Source organism: Phragmites australis, chromosome 13, assembly GCF_958298935.1.
Source record: "Phragmites australis chromosome 13, lpPhrAust1.1, whole genome shotgun sequence".
Lineage (NCBI taxonomy): Eukaryota > Viridiplantae > Streptophyta > Magnoliopsida > Poales > Poaceae > Phragmites > Phragmites australis.
The window spans coordinates 14112596-14133543 of NC_084933.1; the positions used below are offsets into that span (position 1 = coordinate 14112596).

The following is a 20948-nucleotide window of genomic DNA, read 5'->3' on the forward strand; positions in this document are numbered from 1 at the left end:
TTTTTAGATGTAGGCTTTTTAGAAGTAGCCTTTTAAAAAATAATCTTTTTCAGATGTAGCCTTTTTAGATGTAGACTTTTCATAAGTAGACTTTTTAGTTGATATGACTACACCTTACTACAGAATCAAATGCTTTTCAAAAGACCGATTTGTATGGACTTAGTCCAAGCACCAGCACGAATCTACTATATAAATAGATGATCTCCTGCCCACATGTAGAACCAAACTACTAGCCTCAACCTCCACAACTCCAATGAAAATAGTAATCCTTTCCCCAAGAAATACTTGATGGATACTACGTCTGATGGGGTTAAAGTGCCCACGTACTGGTGTGGAGATCTTTGTAGGATCATGGAGTCCTCCAAATTCTCTACACCTACGGAAAGAGGTTCTTCATATGCTGCAACTATGAGTACAATCCACCACAGGGAAGTAGCAATGTTGGCTCCCGCCGTCATGTAATAACTTCTGGGCAAACTACTCCAAAAATAACTAAGATTTACCACTTAATATTTTGATCTTCATTGCAATCGCTGTCACCACTATGTGACTTATTACAGTGGCTGGATACTGAGCATTCGAAAGCGGATGTGTTCCTCATTCACACTTAGCACCGTGCCACTTGGAGATGTTTCCATGAGATAAAATCTGACGAGAGAAGGGATGCTATGTGCAAGCGCATTTAAGAGAAGCATAACCGTATGATAGCAGAGGCCCGTGAGGTGGAGAGGGAGAAGAAGTGCGAGAGGGCACATCGGGAGCGTGAGGTAGGATCAGAAGTGACGAGAAAAGAAAAGTACTCACGTTACACTCAGTATACAATATGTTATAATTATGTTGTTTATATTCTTTAAGGTATGTTAGGTTTAGAAGTAGTACTTGTTTAGGTTAATGCTATCGCCCTATGAACGGGCGACATTAGCTTATTATTATAATTTTTTGAAACGACCATATAATTTTGCAAATACTAAAAAATTATTAAAAAATTGAAGCATGGAGGTCTCCATTTCTCCATTTGAGTTTTAGTAGTTAATGGCAACTGAAACAATCAAGGTTAATAACTTTGTCGAGAAAATCAGGATGTTACTGCAGATACCTTTTTATAGACACACTAAAGATGCATTAATTCACTTTCTACTTATCACTAAATGAGAATGACGCCTGAAGTAGGAATAATCGACTTTTCCATCCCTTGACCGAAAATATGGCACCATGCCATAGATATTTACCACCTGTAAATATCTAACGGAATCAAACTTTTCGTCTTCCTTTTTCTACCCAAACTTTTGAATTTTCTTATCCTACTTTAAATGGACGCAAAATTAAATTAGCTAAACATGTCTGTCATAATGGGTATCTTGACTTCTTGAGGGTACGGCGCCCTCTTGAATCCAGTTTCAAGACTAGAAGACTGCTGCGATCTTTAAGCATTTTTATGGAACAGAATAAAACCATAAATTTCGGTTCAGGTTCTCAAGATTATTTGTACTCATACCTTTTGGAAATGGGATATGGTCTTGAACGCCTCCATATTTTTCGTGGGTAAATTTCTTAAAACCACGCATATTCTATCGAAACTATCGCAAAAACCATAAAGTTAACAAAGTTTTTCACAGTTTATTTCAAAAAGTATTTCACCAATGGGACCATCTCAGCTTCGGGTCTCTGTCAAGAACTTATTAGAAATACAAGACAGTCAATACGAAATGCGGACTCTTTATCAGAATTCAGAGCCGTTGGGTATATAGAGTTTACAGTTTATGTATGTAGCCTAAAACAACATGTGTAGGTTTGCGAAACAATTTGTTGAGAATGCATCTTGTAATACTTTAAGTAATTCACTCTTTGGGTGAGTCCCTGTTGCAAAGTTGTTGGCGTATATTACTAAGTTTTGTAGACCCTTTTACGGTACGCTTTGGTTGGTTTGAATCTCAGCCGTTAATTGATCAAGGTCAATTTGGGATTAGTAGAAATCTGGATATTAAAGAATGCATTAAATGATGATATTATCCTTTCATACCAAAGATTGTTACCTGCTAATTAAAAGAGGTGTATCTTGAAAAAATAGTGTGAACGGATCTTGGATGTGCATATAAGAAGTGGCTGTTTTGGTTCTTAGTCCAAATGCTGTTTAACAACATATTGAAAGGCATTCGTCATGTTCAGACTTGATATATCTATGTTTAGACAGAATTTATCGATAAGTTATACTAGAGTACCATGTTCATAATTTGTATGAATAAACCGATACGGACAAAATATTATTTTTGACTGAATGTAGATTAAAAAATAACTAGTATACGATTCAATGTAAATAGGTTTGGTTAAGTTTGAATTTTTTTTCATTTTAAATTGAAATGTAAAATCTACTCGTGTCGCAACTAACCTGATATGCTAATGCTAATTCTTCTGTTAAGAAAGAATCAATTTTGATTAGTCTGTTTCCATGTACACCCTTATTACTTCTGAGATATATATTTAATATAAATGTATGGTGTGAAAAGACTAGATTAACTCTGAGAGGATCAATAATAACATATTACCCATTGCAAGGTAGGAGATCACTGCCGGTTAGATTCCTTTATTAAAAGTAATGTACAGTAAAATTCACCATTTTTAACATCCTTGATAAACAGAGCTTAAGTGCTGCTTAGGCATATTATGAACATCAGATCATCTTTTTTTAGGAATATGAACATAAAATCTCGTCAAGATCTTTAAACATTCATTTATAGTTATACTCGCGACTGGTAGACGGCAATTCACCTCACCCTCTTGCGAAAAGAACAGACATTTGCTTTCGCAGTCAGATGTGAAGGAATGACCAATCCTACTCCCAAAATAGTTTCCTGGCATCATCTCTCCTACCAAATCAAGTCATAAACAAAACTAAAAGGAAATTTGCAGAGGAAAAGAATTAAAAGGCAGAAGTTTAAGTTTAGACTATGTCCAGTGGTTTTCTGTCGGGGCGAAAATCCTGTCGTGAAGGGATTTTTATTTCCTTCAGCGCTCCAACGGTTTCCCTTCACGATTCCCGTCACGAAGAGATTCCAGAGTCATTCCCTTCAGGACGGGATTCTCTCTCCTTTCCCTTCGCGATTCCTCTCGAAAGAAAGTTGTTGAAGATGAGAGAAAATAAAAGGAATATGAACGGAAAAGGGAATCGAAAAGGAAATAAAATGAAAAAAAATATAGTTGAAGATACTCTTAGAATTGCACAACTGCTCGGTTCTAGAACAAAAAGGAATGCACAGCTGCTCATGGCAATATGAAAATTCCATGTGCACCTACACACTAATATTTTATTATAACTAGTTATCCTGGCCACTTAGTAGTTAGTACTGTTAATTATCTGTGGATGGACTAAACAAAGGGACAAAAGGCCAGTCTGTCTTGAAATGCAGAAGCAACCAACTCAGCTGATCCCCTCACCATTTCATAGTTCTCTCTCTCTCTCTCTCCAAGAAATCCAAGGGCACAGGAAGAAGTCTTGCGTCCTACTTCTCCCTCCAAGAAATCCAAGACCTGTGCCTTCAGCTCTTGGCCTTCAGAGCTTTTATTGGGAGTTGGGGGACCATTTCTTGGGGTTCTTGACCGTTCCTTCCATGGGAGCTTGGAAGCTGTTGCATCTCTGCAAGTGACCATGAGCCAAAGTGAGAGCCTTTTTCCTTCTCGTCGTTGATTTGGTGATTCTTGATTGGCAAGGCCTCGACTCTGCTTCCCGTTAGTTCACCTGGGTTGGGAAGTCCTGTTCTTGGCTGTCGGCTCTTGGTTTCTCTCTTGATTGGCAAGGCCTCGGAGGATGCGGTTTCTAACAAGTTTTTGTGGGGAATTTAACCCCGTATTGTTTATTTCACCTGGAAATCGGATTCTTGGGGCCTTTTGTTTGCTGGGGTGATTGATCAAATAGGGCCTTTTCAAGCGCAATGACTAAATTTTTTAAGGCGAATAAATGCTTGACTTCAATATTGTTTTATGTGTTTGGAGCAGCTCGTTTCCCATTCTACCAACTGCGGCCCAAATTCGTCGTAGCTCTCGTTTTAGCTTTATGCATGACTGCAATGGATGGTGACGAGACTACTCCATATCCGGTCATCTTATGATTCCTATAATTCTTCAGCTATATCTCTATTTTCAAGAAGGGAATTTCTAATCAATAGAAACTACCTATAAGTATCTAGAGTATCATATAATCAGGAAAGTTTATCTCCAAAAATAAAGAGAAATACTTTAGAGGACGTATAACACTCTCCTATATATATACGGAGCCTAAGAACTCTGCGGAGGGCAAGTTACAGGAGCTAACAAGCGACAGAAGACTACAAGTCATTAGAAGCTATTCCACTAGGTTAAATCTATCTAGACTAGTCACGCATCCTCTTGATCAATACAAGACGAACAAAACATAAAGTTATTATTAGACAGGCCCAAACCTATCTAAAATCCGCTCTATATATTCTTTTGATTCATCTATTTGAGACATCCTCCATCTATTCTAAAATTTTGTAAGATTCGATTCATCAATCGTTGACAAGTGGCGCTATCCGTGAGGATCATGACAATAGACGTTGAAGATTCTACACACAACATGCCGACAACTTCACCTCTCCCACTGACAAACCGGCGATCGATCGAGTGAATTTCGATGAAGATCTTTCCAGCGATGATTCTAGCAATGAGATAAGTCGTTTTATGGAGCAATGCATCAAGAACTATGGCATAGAGTTCGAACCATTCGGTCGCCAAGACAACCATGAATATCCAATTCACCATTAGTCGGGATCTTCCCCCAACAACTTCCGACAATATGAATTATCGAGATACCTACCCGGAGCAATCCGATAAAAAATACATGATGGATCTAGACCCTGCCTCTAGCGGAGGTTACCCTTGATAAGTCTTTACCATCGGAGACATGAGTGACGATCTGGACAATCATGATGATGACCCTGCAACGCGTAGGTACCTCCTTCTCTGGGTCTGGGTACTGGCTAGCAATAGCTGAGCACACCTTCTCAGAACCTGAATCCTAACAAAGTGCAGGGTTCCCGTCTCCTAACCACCAGCAGGGGCTTAACGTTATAGATCTGCGACGACACGGAAGCTCCTCATTCTACAAGAGGCTCTAATGCGCCCTCTGGCTGTAGATTTGATAACCCTACTTAGCAAGGACTGGATGAATTCAATGACTAGCATGACTAAGGAAGTTCTTGTCCAGACCGAGAATTCTCATCCAGCCTTCGCCGGGAATAGCACTAATCGAGGGAAGTCACGTAATGCCCCTTCTTGGAATTGATTCGACTTAGAGAGGTGTAATCCCCATAACAAGGTGTCCTAGGACAACAATCGAGTGCCTAGCTGCAGAACCTCACCAGTCAGAGGCCATCCGATCAACGACTTGCACGAGGTTATCGATTGGTGGAGACACTCGACGATACCTGAGTTGGCATCATTCGCCCCTCAGCAATCTGATCGGGGGATGTCCGAGCACCGGTCAAGCTGGGGCCAATCCCCGACCCCCGTGGGTAAAACACCGGAGACCGCAGGAACCAAGCAATGCACCATCAACGGATGTCTGACCTTTTCTTCGGACCTACGAAACGTGACTTAGCCGACTAGGTTCCACCCCACGTTGATCAAAAAGTACAATGGGAGCACAAATCTTGTTGAGTTCCTCTAAGATCTATACCGTAGACATCCAAGCAGCTGATGGGGACGAGAAGATAATGGCAAATTAACTCTCCATAGCCCTTGAAGGGGTAGCCAAGACATGGTTGACCAATCTATCGGTGGGGATAATATACTCATGAGAGCAGCTTTATGATGTGTTCCGAGCTAACTTTCAGGGTATGTATGTTTGCTCCGGCATGAAAAACGTTCTTTACCGTTGTGAGTAGATGGAGAACAAAACCTTACGTGAGTACGTACGCCGCTTTAGCAACACCCAAAACGTCATCCCAAGATTCAGTGACTACGATGTCATCCAAGCGTTCACTCAGGGGTTAAGAGCCGAATATGTGTTGAAGACATCGTCAGGAAGGAGCTTGAGATGGTCAAAGAGCTCATGGAGACCGTCGATAAGTTTGCCAAAGCTGAGGACATGCTCCTCTTTGTCAAGGAAAAAGCTGAGGGCATCAAGAATCCTCAACTCGGGCTCGACAGCGACACATTCAAGAACAAGCGCAAGAAGAACACCAAGAGAGGTAAGGACAAGAAAGCTAAATCTAATAAAGTTTTTACAGATCTGCTCGACATTCGTCCCGACAAGCGCTTTGGTTCTTCCCGAGGCAAGAGCTTCACACCAGGCTCTGGTGAACGCGGCAGTAAGCCTTGGTGTGACCTCCACCAGACCGATAACCATAGTCTCTATGAATGCTGCCTCTGGAAAAAGATGGTCAAAGCAAAAGTCGAGAAAGTGATTGAGCTTACGATCAACAACTGTAGGGTCACCCGAGTACTTATCGATGGAGGGAGTTCCCTGAACATCCTCTTCACAAACGCACTCAAAGCGATGCAGGTCTCTAGATCTGCCATCAAGCCGTTTACGCAAGACTTCCACGACATAGTACTTGGATCTTCGGCCACACCCATCAGCCAGATATTGCTCCCCATTACCTTCGGGAAGCATGACAAATTTCAGATGGAGAAATTTTGTTCGATGTGGTCAACTTTGAGACGACGTACAACGCCATCTTGGGATGACCAACCCTGGTCAAGTTCATGGCTGTCACGCATTATGCTTACCAACGCGAGAAGATACCAGGACTCGAGGGGCTCATTACTATTTGGGGTTGCCCAAAAGCAAAGCTATGCAGCGATAAATGAAGTCCGACATGGTTACGCAACATCAACCTGACAAGGAGACGAAAAACCCGAGGTCTAAGGTGGTCGTGAAGTCTCACAGCGAAGTCAAAGCAGTTCCTTTGGACCTGGCAAAGCCCTCCAAGACCGTTCGGATTGGCTCCAACTTGGATTCCAAATAGGAGCTTGCCCTCATCACCTTCCTCCGGGCAAATGCCGATGTGTTCGCATGGCAACTGTCTGATATGCCTGGTATCCCCAATGAGGTGATTGAGCACAAATTAGCTATCCGGCCTGATGCAAAGCCGGTCAAGCAGAAACTCCGGCGGTCCGCGCCCGACCGGAAGGAAGCCATCAAGGAGGAAATCAAAAGGCTCACCAAGGCAGTATTTATTTGACAAGTGGATCAACTCGAATGGCTTGCCAACCCTGTCATGGTAAAAAAAAATCAAACGGCAAGCGGTGAATGTGTGTTGACTTCACCGATCTCAACAAAGTCTGCTCTAAGGATGCTTTTTCTCTACCACAAATAGATCAGATAATTGACTCCACCTTTTGCTGCAACTATCTATGCTTTCTTGATGTCTATTTCGGTTATCACCAGATTAGCATGCATCCAGAAGACAAGGAGAAAACCTCCATCACTTTGCTATGTCAAGATGCCATTCGGACTAAAGAATGCAGGTTCCACATATCAACGGGGAATGCAGATAACGCTCAATGACAAGATCGGCTAGAATGTCAAGGCTTACGTCAACGATCTCATCGTCAAAACCAAAAAGAAGGAAGATCTCATCTCTGACCTACAAGAGACGTTCAACAACCTGCACAAGAATCAAGCCATGCTGAACCCAGAGAAGTGGGCGTTTGGAGTCGATGCGGGGAAGCTACTCGGTTACCTGGTGTCGTACCAGGGATCGAAGTCAATCCCGAGAAAATCAAAGCCATTGAAGAGATGCCAAACCTCCCCTCCCCCCCAAGGTCAGTGCGAGAAGTTCAGAGAGGATGAGGTCATCACCAAACTCGTTGGTGTTGCTGCCCCGACCATCAACATCTCCGACGATGACAGAGAGGATGAGGCTAATGGAGAAGCTTTAGTTCCTCCCTGAACTCGCCGGTGTCGAGGTCCCGTCTACTCCCTTCGGCTAGCCTCACTGGCATTGCCCGAGGACGAAGGGGATAAAGCTGTCGACACCTTGTTGTCTTTAATGGAGATACTGTCGAACGTCTCCTCTTCATCCACCTCAGCCGCCACCTCTTCTTCTTGTATCTCTGCCTCCAGAAGGTCCCAGTCCACTTCGTCTTGGACTTGGGACGACCCTAACGATGCCGGGGCCTTGCCATCTTTAACGGGGACACTGCTTGTCACCGCTTCTTCTTCAGCCTCCTCATCGGAGGAGATGTCAACGGCCTCCACCACCGAACCAGATTCAATGGGAGATGACAGTGGTGTGAGGGGAGAGTACTCGGGGGTAGACAGAGAATATTCTGGAGAAGATAGGGAGTATTTTAGTGAATGAGGAGGTTCCATGATCGAACTCGGGTTTTGTGCAACCAAGCTTTAGCACTCGAGGGCTTTTTAGAAGTTAACGGGTCAGGAGATGGTATCTCTTCCCCTCCCAAGCATTAACTCTGGGCATGGCCACATAATGGCTCACGGGCGCCAAAGCGCTGCTCAATCGTCGGGTGGCTAGCTCGCATAGACAAAGAGGCGGTCAACCGGTGTGGCCATTTACCCGTTGTGTTTTTCAGAGTGCGTGGGACAGTTGAGAAAACGGAACATTGCTTCATGCAACTCTTTTTTCGGACAGATAATTTCTTTACCACCATGCAAAACTTTCGCTGCGACAGTTCAACTTTCGAGCCTGGCCAACGATGAGTCTTATCTTCCATGTCCTTTCGCAAGGACGGGATGATATTTTTGGGCTGATTAGAAATCCTACTCGGATGGAACACCTTCTCGAGGACTCGTTTGAGAATTTGGAGGTGTTCAGAACCCCGAATAGATGATATGAGAACCCAGAGAACCCGGTTAGACACACTATACTAATTGGGAACCCGAGTCTTTCTCAATGATACGGTTGAACAAAATGTTTATCTTTACTAACCAAGTATTTGACCCATCAAAGCCTCATTTCACGTACTAGTGGGAGCTTGATGATGACTACTGGATGAGTACCATATCCAGGCACCCCAGAGTTTCCCGCAATTCTCGGAGCATATCTCTATCTCTAGGAAAAAAATCCTTGAATAAATGGAAACTACCCTAGGTACTCAGAGTATCATGTAAACAGGGAAGTTAATCTTCAATAACAGGAAGGAAAACTCTAAAGGACATACGTCCCCTATATATACGGAGCCTGGGGACCCTACGGAAGACAAGTTACAAGAGCTAACAAGAGACAGAAGAATACAAGTCATTAGAAGTCGTTCGACTAGGTTAGATCTATTATAACTATCTCAGATTAATACAAGATAAACAGGATGTAGGATTATTATTCTAAGGGAGATCTAAACCCGTCTAAAACTCTTTCTGTGTGTTAATTTGATTCATCTATCCGAGGCATCCCTATCTATACCACAAATTCGTAAGATCGGCGGTTTACCAATCTCAACATATGGGATGTTTTTAGATGCTTCTAGAAGCATAAAGATTCCTTACTTTCAGGTGTAACTGCTGTCAAGATTTCACTAACCTTACTCTGCATCATAAAGCTATGCAAATCTTGGCAAGGTTTACGGTCCCGTTGGGGTTTTGATCCCCTTCTGAGATATCAATACATTTTTTAAACGAGCTTGAAATGAATTGGGTTTTTTTTATTCCTAGGTATCTTTGTGCTAATCATACCCCATGAAGAGATACATGTGATTGTTACAACTTTATTGTGGTCTTGTGGAGGTCTAGTACAGATTTAACTAGTACTATACCTTATTTGATTGCCCTTTTGTTTTTTCTCTGGATGTAGGTTTTGACATCAACGTGCTTCGTGAAGAAGCAAGGACTAGGTGGTTAAAGCCTTCTGAAGTCTACTACATCTTGCAGAATCATGAGAGGTTGCCGATCACCCATGAGCCACCGAAGAAGCCACTCAGTATAGCGCAGATCTCTCAAGTAGAATTTTTCTCTTACTTGTATGATTATGCAGATGCCTTGACAGCATTTGTTTGTTCTACAGGTGGTTCACTGTTCCTTTATAATCGCTATGTGAATCGGTATTTCCGGAGAGATGGCCATGTATGGAGGAGGAAGAAAGACGGAAGAACTGTTGCGGAGGCGCATGAACGATTGAAGGTTTATTTCAGAAAGCTTAGTATAGCACCAAGGCATTCCAGTTATTTTCATGTTTTCTAGATAGTCTGGTTTAATGGTGGTTGTTAAACTTGTCAATCACCATTTTGTCTGTGAAGACTTTTGGTGGGGTTCAATTGCAAGATATTGAATGACTAATCGGTTATCATGAACCAATCGCATCAATTATGTTCCATTTAGTTGACTACTATCGGGAATTTGTTAGTATCCACATCAGAGGATACGGATATCAGTGCACACAAGTTATATTACTGTATATTGGTCTATTGGGTCCCTGGTATGAAGCAATAGTGGGGAACAGAAAAATGCAAACCCATATCACATTTGTGAACCGTGCATTTGCTTAAGTATTTATAGTTGATAGAGCTTTATCCAGCCTCCTCTGCAAATTTCCGGAAGAGACATCACTCCATATTTAGCTAATGTGGTATAGTATGTCCATATTAACTTATATTCCAAGTGACATTTACATGTACCGATGATCTTACATGCATATACTAATGATCTTACAAACAGTTAGCAACCTTGTATATACCAAAGACTGTTTCAGTATATTTTGTCTTGTCATCTTAATCAGTTTTCGTTTGGAGTGCTGTGTTTCGACAGTTAAGACCTAGAAAAATTATATTGTTAGCATGGGAGTATCTTTGACTGTTAACTTTATGGAATTAATGATGTTTTATTAGTAGATGTTACAAGTTAATAAGTAATCTTATTATCAAAACTAATCATAAACCTGCATAATTGCATGGCTAGATGGGACTTATCTTCGTATGTTTAAATAGTGTTTTTTTTTTCTTTTGTGCAACAAACCCTAGAAGTTGTATTGTTATGCAACTGTAAGAGCTAAACTGCCAAAGTAGATATTTGATTAATCTGTACCTTAGAAATCAGGTCCCACCAAATTAATGGTGTGATTACTTTATTTTTTTTCTCAATTAATGTGAGAGTTTCTAGGAATTAAGAATTATTGTGGGAATTTCTAGGCTTCAAAACAAAGTAGGTGCTTCATCTCACTAGTTCGTTATGGATTTACAAATTTTGGAAATGGATCATTGATCTGCGTCTTCCGTCTCATATCTGACTTTTCTCATCATCACAGGTTGGAAATGTCGATGCTCTGAGTTGCTATTACGCTCATGGTGAGCAAAATCCATGTTTCCAGAGGCGGTGTTTCTGGATGCTGGAACCGTAAGATTATCTTTATGTTCATTTAGCTCAAATTCTGTGAGATTGCGATCTATGGCGCACGATTGATGTCACAATTGCTGGTTTACTAATCTTTATATGATACATATTATCTTTTTTCGCAGTGCATACGAACACATTGTGCTAGTACAGTATAGAGAGGTGGCTGAGGTATGTAACATTTACACTGCCATGTTATACTTAAGTGTAGTTATTTCTTGTGTCATTTTGCATGATCATCTACTCTGAAAATAAGTACTGACAGGAGTGATTCGGATGACTTAATGAGTTATTGACATACAAAACTCCAATTCCCACAATCAGTTCATGACTTCTATTAGTTTTTATCTTTGGACAGTTACAGAGAACTTTTTCATGCTATTCCAAATAAAATTTGTGAAAATTTGAAAGTAAGTTTTGAATTTATTAGATTTAATCTCAAGCACTATTATATTAAGAGATTCTTTGGATTTATGACTGTTTTTGTTTAAAATACAATATGAGCTCTTTCCATGACTAATGATGTGACTGAAAAGTGAAAATTCGTTTCTTTTATCTCCCAGGGAAGATATTATTCATCACAACTGTCGAATGGGCCACCAGAATCTCTTTCATCCTTGAGATATCCAAATGCCATCTGTGGGAACAAATATCGCAGCTCCACTTCTGCCGTTAGTGGGGGCGGTGAATCCCATCAGAGCTATTCTACCTTGAGTTCTGTAACTGAAGTAAGTTCCTATTCTGGGAACAAAGAGTACAACAAAGACGGTGGCAGTTTACTAAGCATACCAGAGCTTGGACAGACTTGTCTGGAACAAACTACAGAAGTTTGTCAGACAGATAATGGTAATTCGACAAATAAATCTGGGCTTAATGTGGCTTTGAAGAAGATAGCTGAGCAGTTAAGTTTGGGTGATGATGATGACGACCACATTTACTCAAATCAAGCTCAGGCTTTGGGCTTCACTGCAGATATTGAGGCTGCAGGTAATTAGGGTTGTCACACAAGCAACAAAGTAGTAAATGTTTAATGTATTCATGCATTTCTTAATGTTAGATTCATGGGAAGCAAAATTCTCAAAAGATTTTATGCAAGCCAGTTGTACATTAGGAAATATATAAAGGACGACATGTTGGCAAGCTTGTCATATGTATAATTTAGGACAACTTTCTAATAGCTAAATTTGACGAAAGGAAAAAAAAGTAATGTTAACTTGTACTAGAGCGAACTGTCAGAACTAGAATTGAGTCAACTTTTTGTGTAGTTTTAAGTTTCTTTCTTTTCCTTTCCTTTATGGGGCATATTGCAACCTGTCCTGAGATAGTATGCTGTTCTGGGGCAAATTTTTTTTTTGTTATTGCTATATATACTATATTGACAAACCAATGCGTACTTGCATGGTAAGTGCATGCATTGCTGGATATTTGAACTCTCCTTACATTCCTCTGTGATTAGAAAAACATTTATGAAATTTCAGTACATACTAGTTTCTTTATTGATGCACAAATGATGTGCCAACTTGTGGCCTTCTGGGCACACGTCCATACAAAGCATCATGCTGTTAGGTATCCAAATTAACTTACTGACTGTTTGATATTTGTTAACAAGTCGGATTTGTTTGCTGCCTTATTCAGGTGACAACCAAGTAAAACAAATTCGACCAGAAGGAACACAAAATGGTTTGCTGCCTTATTCAGGTGACAACCAAGGAAAACAAATTCAACCAGAAGGAACACAAAATGGTTTAGGCAGGGATATAGCACCATCTTGGGAAGATGTGCTGCACTCCAGTTCAGGTTTGCCAACTTCATCTATATACCAGGTGAGGAAATTGTAACTTGCGATTCTTCTTTGTGAAACACACGACGTACGAATGTATGCAAAGTTTTAGAACAGTCTATGATAGTCATTTGATAAATTCTTAAGTGGGAGCAGTCTATGATGATCTTTTGATAAATTCTGTGGTGGGATACCTACGAATCGTTCGTCATTCTATATTTTTGATCTTCAACTCTCACTACTTCTGTAAGGACATTTAAAGTTGCTATGCATTCGATATTTGTCATGGTTTCGGTATTTGACGATAAGATTCCCATTATGCTACTACAGGGTACCTATCACAATTTTTTTTTTAAATGTCTTGTTCTCTTTTTATCAAAGTTATACCCGTTGTGATCAGAAATCTCCTTGTACGCTAATCCCTCACTGAAGTATATTGACTACTTGCATTTTGCTCGACAGTCGGATGTCCGGTATCAGCCAAATTCAGAATACCAACCACCAGGAGGCCTGGACAGTAGTGATTTGCGCATTCAACTTTCTGCTGCTAAAAGATTTCTTTTAGGACCAGAAGATTCTATTGACTCACCATCTATGAACTTTATTTTGAGAAACAAAGGGAACGGTGGAACTGATACTTTTTCAGCTCATGACAGTAGAGTTGAAAGCTCTCTGGACCCAAATTGGAAAACAAAAACATCGAGAACATCTCAAAGCGATTCGCAGGGCTCTGAAATAACAGAGTTGTTGTTTGACCATGGTCAGTTTGAACCCTACTCCAGAGCAGATACAAGACTTACCTTGGAACAGAAGCAGCAGTTTAACATTCGTGAGATCTCTCCAGAATGGGCATTCTCCTATGAGATCACCAAGGTAAATCATGAATCTTTTAGCTTTTCTACATCCTAACACAACTGTTGTCATTTGTAGTTCCTAACACCATCTCATTGACGCAGGTCATCATTACTGGAGATTTCTTATGCGATCCATGGAATTCATGTTGGGCAGTGATGTTTGGTGACAGTGAGGTACCTGCTGAAATAGTTCAACCGGGTGTTCTCCGCTGCCACACACCACTGCGCAGCAGCGGAAAACTCACGGTCTGTATTACCTCTGGGGATAGAGAAGTTTGCAGTCAAGTCAAAGGCTTTGAGTTCCGTACAAAATCAACAGCTTCCAGTTTCACAGACCTTGCACCATCTTGTAGACCTCGTAAGTCCAACGAAGAGTTACTACTTCTTGCAAAGTTTGCAAGAATGCTTTTGTGTGGGAGTGGAAGCTCTGAAGTTTCAGGTGATAATCCCCGGTCAGGACAGTGTCCGAAACTTAAGATGAATGACGAGCATTGGGAGCGGTTGATTGATGAACTCAAAGGAGGGTGTGAGAATCCACGGACCACGGTTGATTGGATTATGGAGGAACTGCTGAAAAGTAAATTACAACAGTGGTTATCAGCAAAACACCAAGGATATGATGAAGAAGCTTGTTCTCTGTCCAAGCATGAGCAGGGCATTATACACTTAGTATCTGCACTAGGCTTTGAGTGGGCATTGTCTTCAGTTCTCAGTGCTGGTGTTGGTATAAATTTCCGTGATTCAAATGGATGGACTGCACTTCATTGGGCTGCTTATTTTGGAAGGTAATCATACGTTATATTGAAGGACCTGAACACAAATATAGGAAAAATTGTCTACTTAAAGTAAATAGAAAATATAAACCTTCATTTACAAGATGTTTTGGGCTGGTACTGGACTAAATTGCGCACACAAAGTGACATGTATCAAAATAGTTATTGTGAAATGATAGTGTGCTGTTTAAATTTTTTCCTTTCTTTGCTTTTGTGCTACCAAATGTTGGCATATATTGCCAATGATTGGCATGGAACTAGCACTATCTTGTAAAAAGTTATTAGTAAGCTCATTTCTTATTGCAGGGAAAAAATGATTGCTGCACTTCTTGCTGCTGGTGCATCGGCTACAGCAGTCACCGATCCCACTGCACAAGACCCAGTTGGCAAAACAGCAGCTTTCCTGGCTTCTGAACGAGGACACATGGGTCTTGCAGGCTATCTTTCCGAAGTGTCACTAACCAGCTATCTTGCATCCCTCACTATAGAAAAAAGCGAGATTTCCAAAGGATCAGCTGCAGCTGAGGCAGAGAGAGCAGTGGAAAGCATATCTCAGAGGAGCGCCCAACTGCACGGTGGCACAGAAGATGAGCTCTCGATGAAGGACTCTTTGGCAGCAGTGAGAAATGCAGCTCAAGCAGCAGCTCGCATCCAGAATGCTTTCCGTGCCTTTTCTTTCAGGAAGAGACAGCAAAAGACTGCTCGACTTAGGGATGAATACGGAATGACCCAAGAAGAAATAGATGAACTTGCAGCCGCATCAAGGTCGTACCACCAAACTCATGCTTCAAGTGGTCAGTTTTATGATAAAGCGGCTGTTTCAATTCAAAAGAAATACAAAGGATGGAAATGGCGCAAACATTTTCTCAACATGCGAAGAAATGCGGTTAAGATACAGGTAAGGGAATTGAGAAATGTTTGGTTTCAAAGCCTCCTTCAAGTTGAATTCATTGGCAAGTTAATATGCATGATTTCTGGCATGTTGTTTTGTACTTTGTCTACTCTAAAGGCCTTCCTTTGTGCAGGCTCATGTAAGAGGCCATCAAGTGAGAAAGAAATACAAAACTTTTGTAAGCACTGTTAGTGTGCTAGAGAAAGTGATACTAAGGTGGCGCAGGAAAAGACACGGCCTACGTGGCTTCCGAGCTGAGCAACAACCAATGGTTGGAGCAGTAGAGGAAGATGAGGATGAAGATGATGAAGATGATGACTTTGACGACGATGAAGCGGTCAAGATTTTCCGTCGGCAGAAGGTTGATGAAGCTGTAAAGGAGGCTATGTCAAGAGTGCTGTCCATGGTAGACTCTACTGAAGCAAGGATGCAGTATCGTCGAATGCTTGAGGAGTTTCGTCTGGCAACTGTAAGAAGTTATGAACCTAGTTGTTTAAGCGAAGTTCACAAACAAGTCATGTGCCTAGGAAACTAATTCATGCTAAAAGAAAAAAAGGATTTAGTTGATTAACAAGTGCAAAAGATCAAGGCATTAATCTTTTTAGAGGGACCACAGGCAGTGAACCGTACTATTAGATAAACACAGAGTGACAATCAATTAATCAGTGTGAACTTGAATGTTAAATATCTCTAAAGTGGAAAGTCGAACCGGATGAGTCGAAATAATTTAGAGCTAGGCAGAACAACCATTAGAGTGCATTCGAGTTTTCTCTTCTTTATCCAAAGTCGAATCTCCATGTCTAACCACATGCTATTTGTAAATGCAGGTCGAATTGGGTGGATCAGATAAAGTAACATCAATATGTGACAGTGACTTAGTAGGGATCAACAACTTCATGCACTGAAAAAGGTGCAGCATGTAAGGAGCATTTCGGGAGCTGCCTGCAATGATATGAAAGTATTTAGGAAATAAGTTCAACTTGCGACTAATTAGGACCTGATAGTGTTCAGTTCGTACAGTGTCTGCCTGAATGTAGACTGTTGCTTCTACGTACCTTTTTCTCTGTAAATTATTTGTTTGTTGTGAATGGCAGTTTAATGAGCCCTGTATTTAGGTGTCTATAACTTTGGGGAAAGAACACCAGTTAGCATAGTAGGAATTGATCAATAGATTGTCCGGTTTTCATGAATTGCCGACTTAGCCAGTTTGGAGAAACAGTTTCTCGACACATATGTGGATTGTACTTCAACATGTTGGTAAAACTCTAAAACCAATATAATATTAGTATTCTGAGATATGCCACTCATCTAGTTGAGCTTCAGGATAAGCCATTCTCATATCTCATTAACATTTGGCATTCCATGGTTGCTAAGCTGGCTTCCGGACTTTGCAGCTTGTTGTATCATCGAGTTTCTCAAGGCTTGTATAAAACGCTGTTATTAGTATGAAGGTATGCCTTACTAACGAGACTCAGATTGCTAAACGCACATCGCAATATTTCATCATTTTCAGTTAACAGATAGAATCTGCATTGCGTTTGAGGAGCCAAATATCATGCTACATCAATAGCAGAAAAGAAAAGCATATGACAAAGAACAGTGTACAGAAATCTCCTCACAAAAGAAAATTCATAGAAGTTATAGAAAAGCTTAACTACTACTATATCCAAAACAGCATTCGTGTCCAACATACATCTTATCTGCACCCGCATCACTAACATCTTATCATGTATCATTTTTTCGTGCAATCCAGTCATATCCTATCTATTTTCCCTTCGAAGAAGTCAGTGACCGGGCATGCATAATATTGCCTTCAACACACAACCAGCTGTGATTTGTCAGACTTCCCACGAGTGATAGCCTTTTACATTTCACACCGAGCAAGGGCTCTGCCACATTGCTATGTCAGTTATTAGGTCACGGAGCTGATTGATGAGGATCTTTACGTGCTTGTTTTTGCTTTCAATTTCCTGCATTACATCCCAATGTTAGAAATATTAGCACTACATGTGAAATATATGTTAAATTAGTAGATTAAAAGTTAAAATTAGAAGCCACCATAGACCAGATCTTACGACCAACACATACAGCAGATGCTACTATAGATAAAATTCTGAAATAGGTTAATCGCCCATGGGATTAGAGTATTTAGATCACACTGATAATTGAATATTATTGCTTTGATTTTTTTAGGAACCAGAGAAGCACTACAAAAATTGGAGAAACTTTGTCCCATTGCAGTAAAAACATACATGAATCTCAGTAAAATAAACCGAGCAGATGGTGCAAAATACACCACAAGCACTGTGCCTACATTTTATTTATACTTCCATACACTGAAATCTTATCTCTAACTGATAACAAATCTAATATTACCTTTTAAATGACTCCTAACAAATCTGATCTAATCTTATGTCCAAATACTATATAATCTTTCCAAATAACTAACTAAAAGATAAAGTAGGCATGGTGCTACAGTCACGTGCTGCAGTACCACACCGGCCCAAAGGCCCTCGCACATGGCATGCAGAGTCAAGCAACACAAAAAATGAAAAATACTTTAATAAACATGAAAATGAATGAAATAGAATTAGTACAGCTGTTCAAACATCAGCAGGAATATAGTAGCATTGATTAATCTTACTAGATCATTTTCAGGGTAGTACCTTTCTCAAAGCAGATGCATGCTCTTCCAATCTCTCAATCTCAGCTTGGTCAGCTTTGAATTCTGTTGATCCCGTGCCCTGAAAAAGTGCAACATCATTACAGAAATATAAGAAATCCGACAAATTTCTTTTCAACCAAATGGAAAACGATATTAAAGTAGCTGTAAGTGGAAGAATCAACAATTCTATCAATTTCAGCTAGCATTTTTTTACTCTGTTATGAAAACCATATTAGTATTTTCCTAGTTTATTAGATTGATTGCTGAGTCCTAGTCAGTTCGCTTTGAGTCCTAGTCTGTTTTGTTTACTACCTGTTTCCTAAATTACATAGACGGCTCCTAGTATATAAAGGTAGCCTTAGTCTTGTTTAGGGATCAATCAAGAAGTAATCTAGTAAGGGAAAAATACAACCCCCCCCCCCCCCAAAAGTCACTTGGATTTTGACATTCCCCCCCAAAAGTTGTTTTGTTACAAAAACCCCCCCAAAAGTTTGATTTTGTTGCAAAAAAAACCCCCAAAAATTCAAAAAAAAATCACAAAAAAATTCTAAAAAAAACTGACAATTCTAAGACCTTCTATGAAATTTGTTTTCAAAATAATATCCTTTGCATCATATTTCATGGAGAGGAAGTTTGGAAAAAAAAAAAGAAAAATGTGCAGCTCATTTATTAACTCATGTTATTTTAACTTTGTCATGTCTAACATTATTTTTCCTACACAAATAATTTTTTAAGTAAACTAATAAAAGTGGTTTCACTAATTTTGGGGGTGTTATGGATTAGTTATGAATTAATCTATCTGCAACACATTTACTCAATCCTGCATGTTACAATAACTATTTCAAAATTTCATATATTTTTAGAAGATAGAGGATCATGTAAGAAGACTAAAAAAATGTGTTTCATGATTTTTGGATTAGTAAATAATTAACTATGCATTTAACTCGAATTAATAAATGAGTTGCACGTTTTTCTTTTTTTTTCAAACTTACTCTCCATGAAATATGATGCAAAGGATATTATTTTTGAAAACAAATTTCACAAAAGGTCTTAATTGTCTCTAGTTTTTTTTAGAATTTTTTGTGATTTTGTTTAAGTTTTTTTGAATTTTTGGGGGTGTTTTTGCAACAAAACAACTTTTTTTTTGGGGGGGGAGTCAAAATCCAAGTGACTTTTTTTGGGGGGGGGGGGGGGGGTTGCATTTTTCCCATCTAGTAAAGGGCTTTGCCCACCAATTGGCTATGCTCAAAGCCTCTTTTCGTCTTGTCAGAAAAAGCGTTTATCTGGAACAGTATAGAAGTAACAAACAATCTTGACAAATTATCCTGGTTCACAGTGACACAAGGATATAATTAAGCTTCTTTTCCTTAAGCATCATCATCAATATATAATATGACATACAAGTTACAGCTACTCGAAAATCGTGTTATTTGCCATTTACCAGTCAGTTGTGTCCTACTGAATGTAATATATGAAATAGAAGTATATACAGTACTTATGCTACCTGGCTTCTTAAACAAAACAGACTAATAGCACCCACCTTGATACTTCTCAAATCAAATGTGGCAATAGTCATTTATCTTTTATCATAGTATTCTTCTATTCTAAACAGACAAGAATTATTTTCCTTAAAAACGTCTCATATACATGTACTTCACATCAAAATTCCATCTTTATAGCTGTGCCACCAAGTCAACAGCCATTTCTCGTCTACATAATGCCATGGCTACAAGCTACAAACTCAGATTTCACATATAAATTTCTCATCTGCGTCCATATTTAAAGACAACAGTACATTTTCGAAGTTATTCACAGTGCAAACACCTAAAATCAGTGACCAGATAAGATTTTGACTCCTCTGCATCACAATGTCCTTGATTTTAGAGAACACCAAGAGTGTAATCTTTTATCTGTTCCCGTCATAATCACATCGTTACTGGCTTTACCACAGCACAATCCACACAAAAACTCGACCTTTTCACATTAGCAACGGAACCTTTCGGTCCATGAAGTTCTCACCTGAGCGCAGGACGAGACGGCGGCGATGGACGCGCGCAGCGCCGCCACGGCAGACTTGTACCGGTGCCTGGCCTCGTCGAGCGACCCACCGGAGCCGGGCGCCGGCCCTGCGCCCCCTCCGGCGGCATCGGCGGCGTCGGAGTCGGCGGAGTGCAGCGGGGGAGTCGCGGCGGCGTGGTGGCTGGGGTGCTGGACCTGGGACCCCGCGGCGGTGGAGGCGGAGGAGGAGGAGGACCAGAGCGCGGGGTTGCAGAGCTCGTCGTTCATGGAGGCGAGGATCTGGAACGCGGCGGCGATGGTCTCCTCCAGGTGCCTCTGCCCCTCCGCTGCCAGCTCCTGCCGCCGCCGCGCCGCCTCGGAGGCCATTGGTTCAGCCTCGCCGGAACCCTAGCTCAGCTCAGTCGTAGGCTCGTAGCTCGGCCAATTCAGACTTCGCAGTCCTTTTTTTTTTTTTTTTGAGAAAATCAGACTTCACACCAACTGGCCGTGCCGCTTGAAAGCACGATACTCTCGACCAGGGCACTGTTTCTGGGCGGGCCCAGACCCGTTTTGTGCAAGTCCAGGAGTTGGGCAGGTTGATACGTTGAATGCAGATTTATTGGAAAATTTGATTATATGTTTTAAAATTGATCGTAACGAATCTAGATTTTAATTTAATAATCTATA

General features: G+C 40.6%; 2 protein-coding genes across 3 annotated transcripts; one reads left to right on the top strand and one right to left on the bottom strand.

Moving 5' to 3' along the window:
* Positions 1–3368: 3368 nt before the first annotated feature.
* On the top strand, positions 3369–16788 carry LOC133889050 (calmodulin-binding transcription activator 4-like). Of its 2 annotated transcripts, none has more exons than XM_062329493.1 (12): positions 3369–3653; positions 9768–9893; positions 9978–10093; positions 11214–11302; positions 11425–11470; positions 11863–12286; positions 12998–13122; positions 13542–13952; positions 14036–14718; positions 15013–15604; positions 15732–16067; positions 16426–16788. In XM_062329493.1, exons 1-12 carry the CDS (start codon positions 3644–3646, stop codon positions 16501–16503), a joined length of 3036 nt encoding a protein of 1011 aa, XP_062185477.1. In that variant the 5' UTR covers positions 3369–3643; the 3' UTR covers positions 16504–16788. The 2 variants fall into 2 exon arrangements, with proteins under 2 accessions (XP_062185477.1, XP_062185476.1); XM_062329492.1 differs by having other exon boundaries at positions 3370–3653; positions 12935–13122.
* A 412-nt stretch (positions 16789–17200) lies between these two features.
* On the bottom strand, positions 17201–20742 carry LOC133889051 (mediator of RNA polymerase II transcription subunit 30-like). The gene is made up of 3 exons (XM_062329494.1): positions 20283–20742; positions 18265–18342; positions 17201–17568 (listed from the first exon to the last, which is right to left on the bottom strand). Exons 1-3 carry the CDS (start codon positions 20646–20648, stop codon positions 17470–17472), a joined length of 543 nt encoding a protein of 180 aa, XP_062185478.1. The 5' UTR covers positions 20649–20742; the 3' UTR covers positions 17201–17469.
* Positions 20743–20948: the final 206 nt, after the last annotated feature.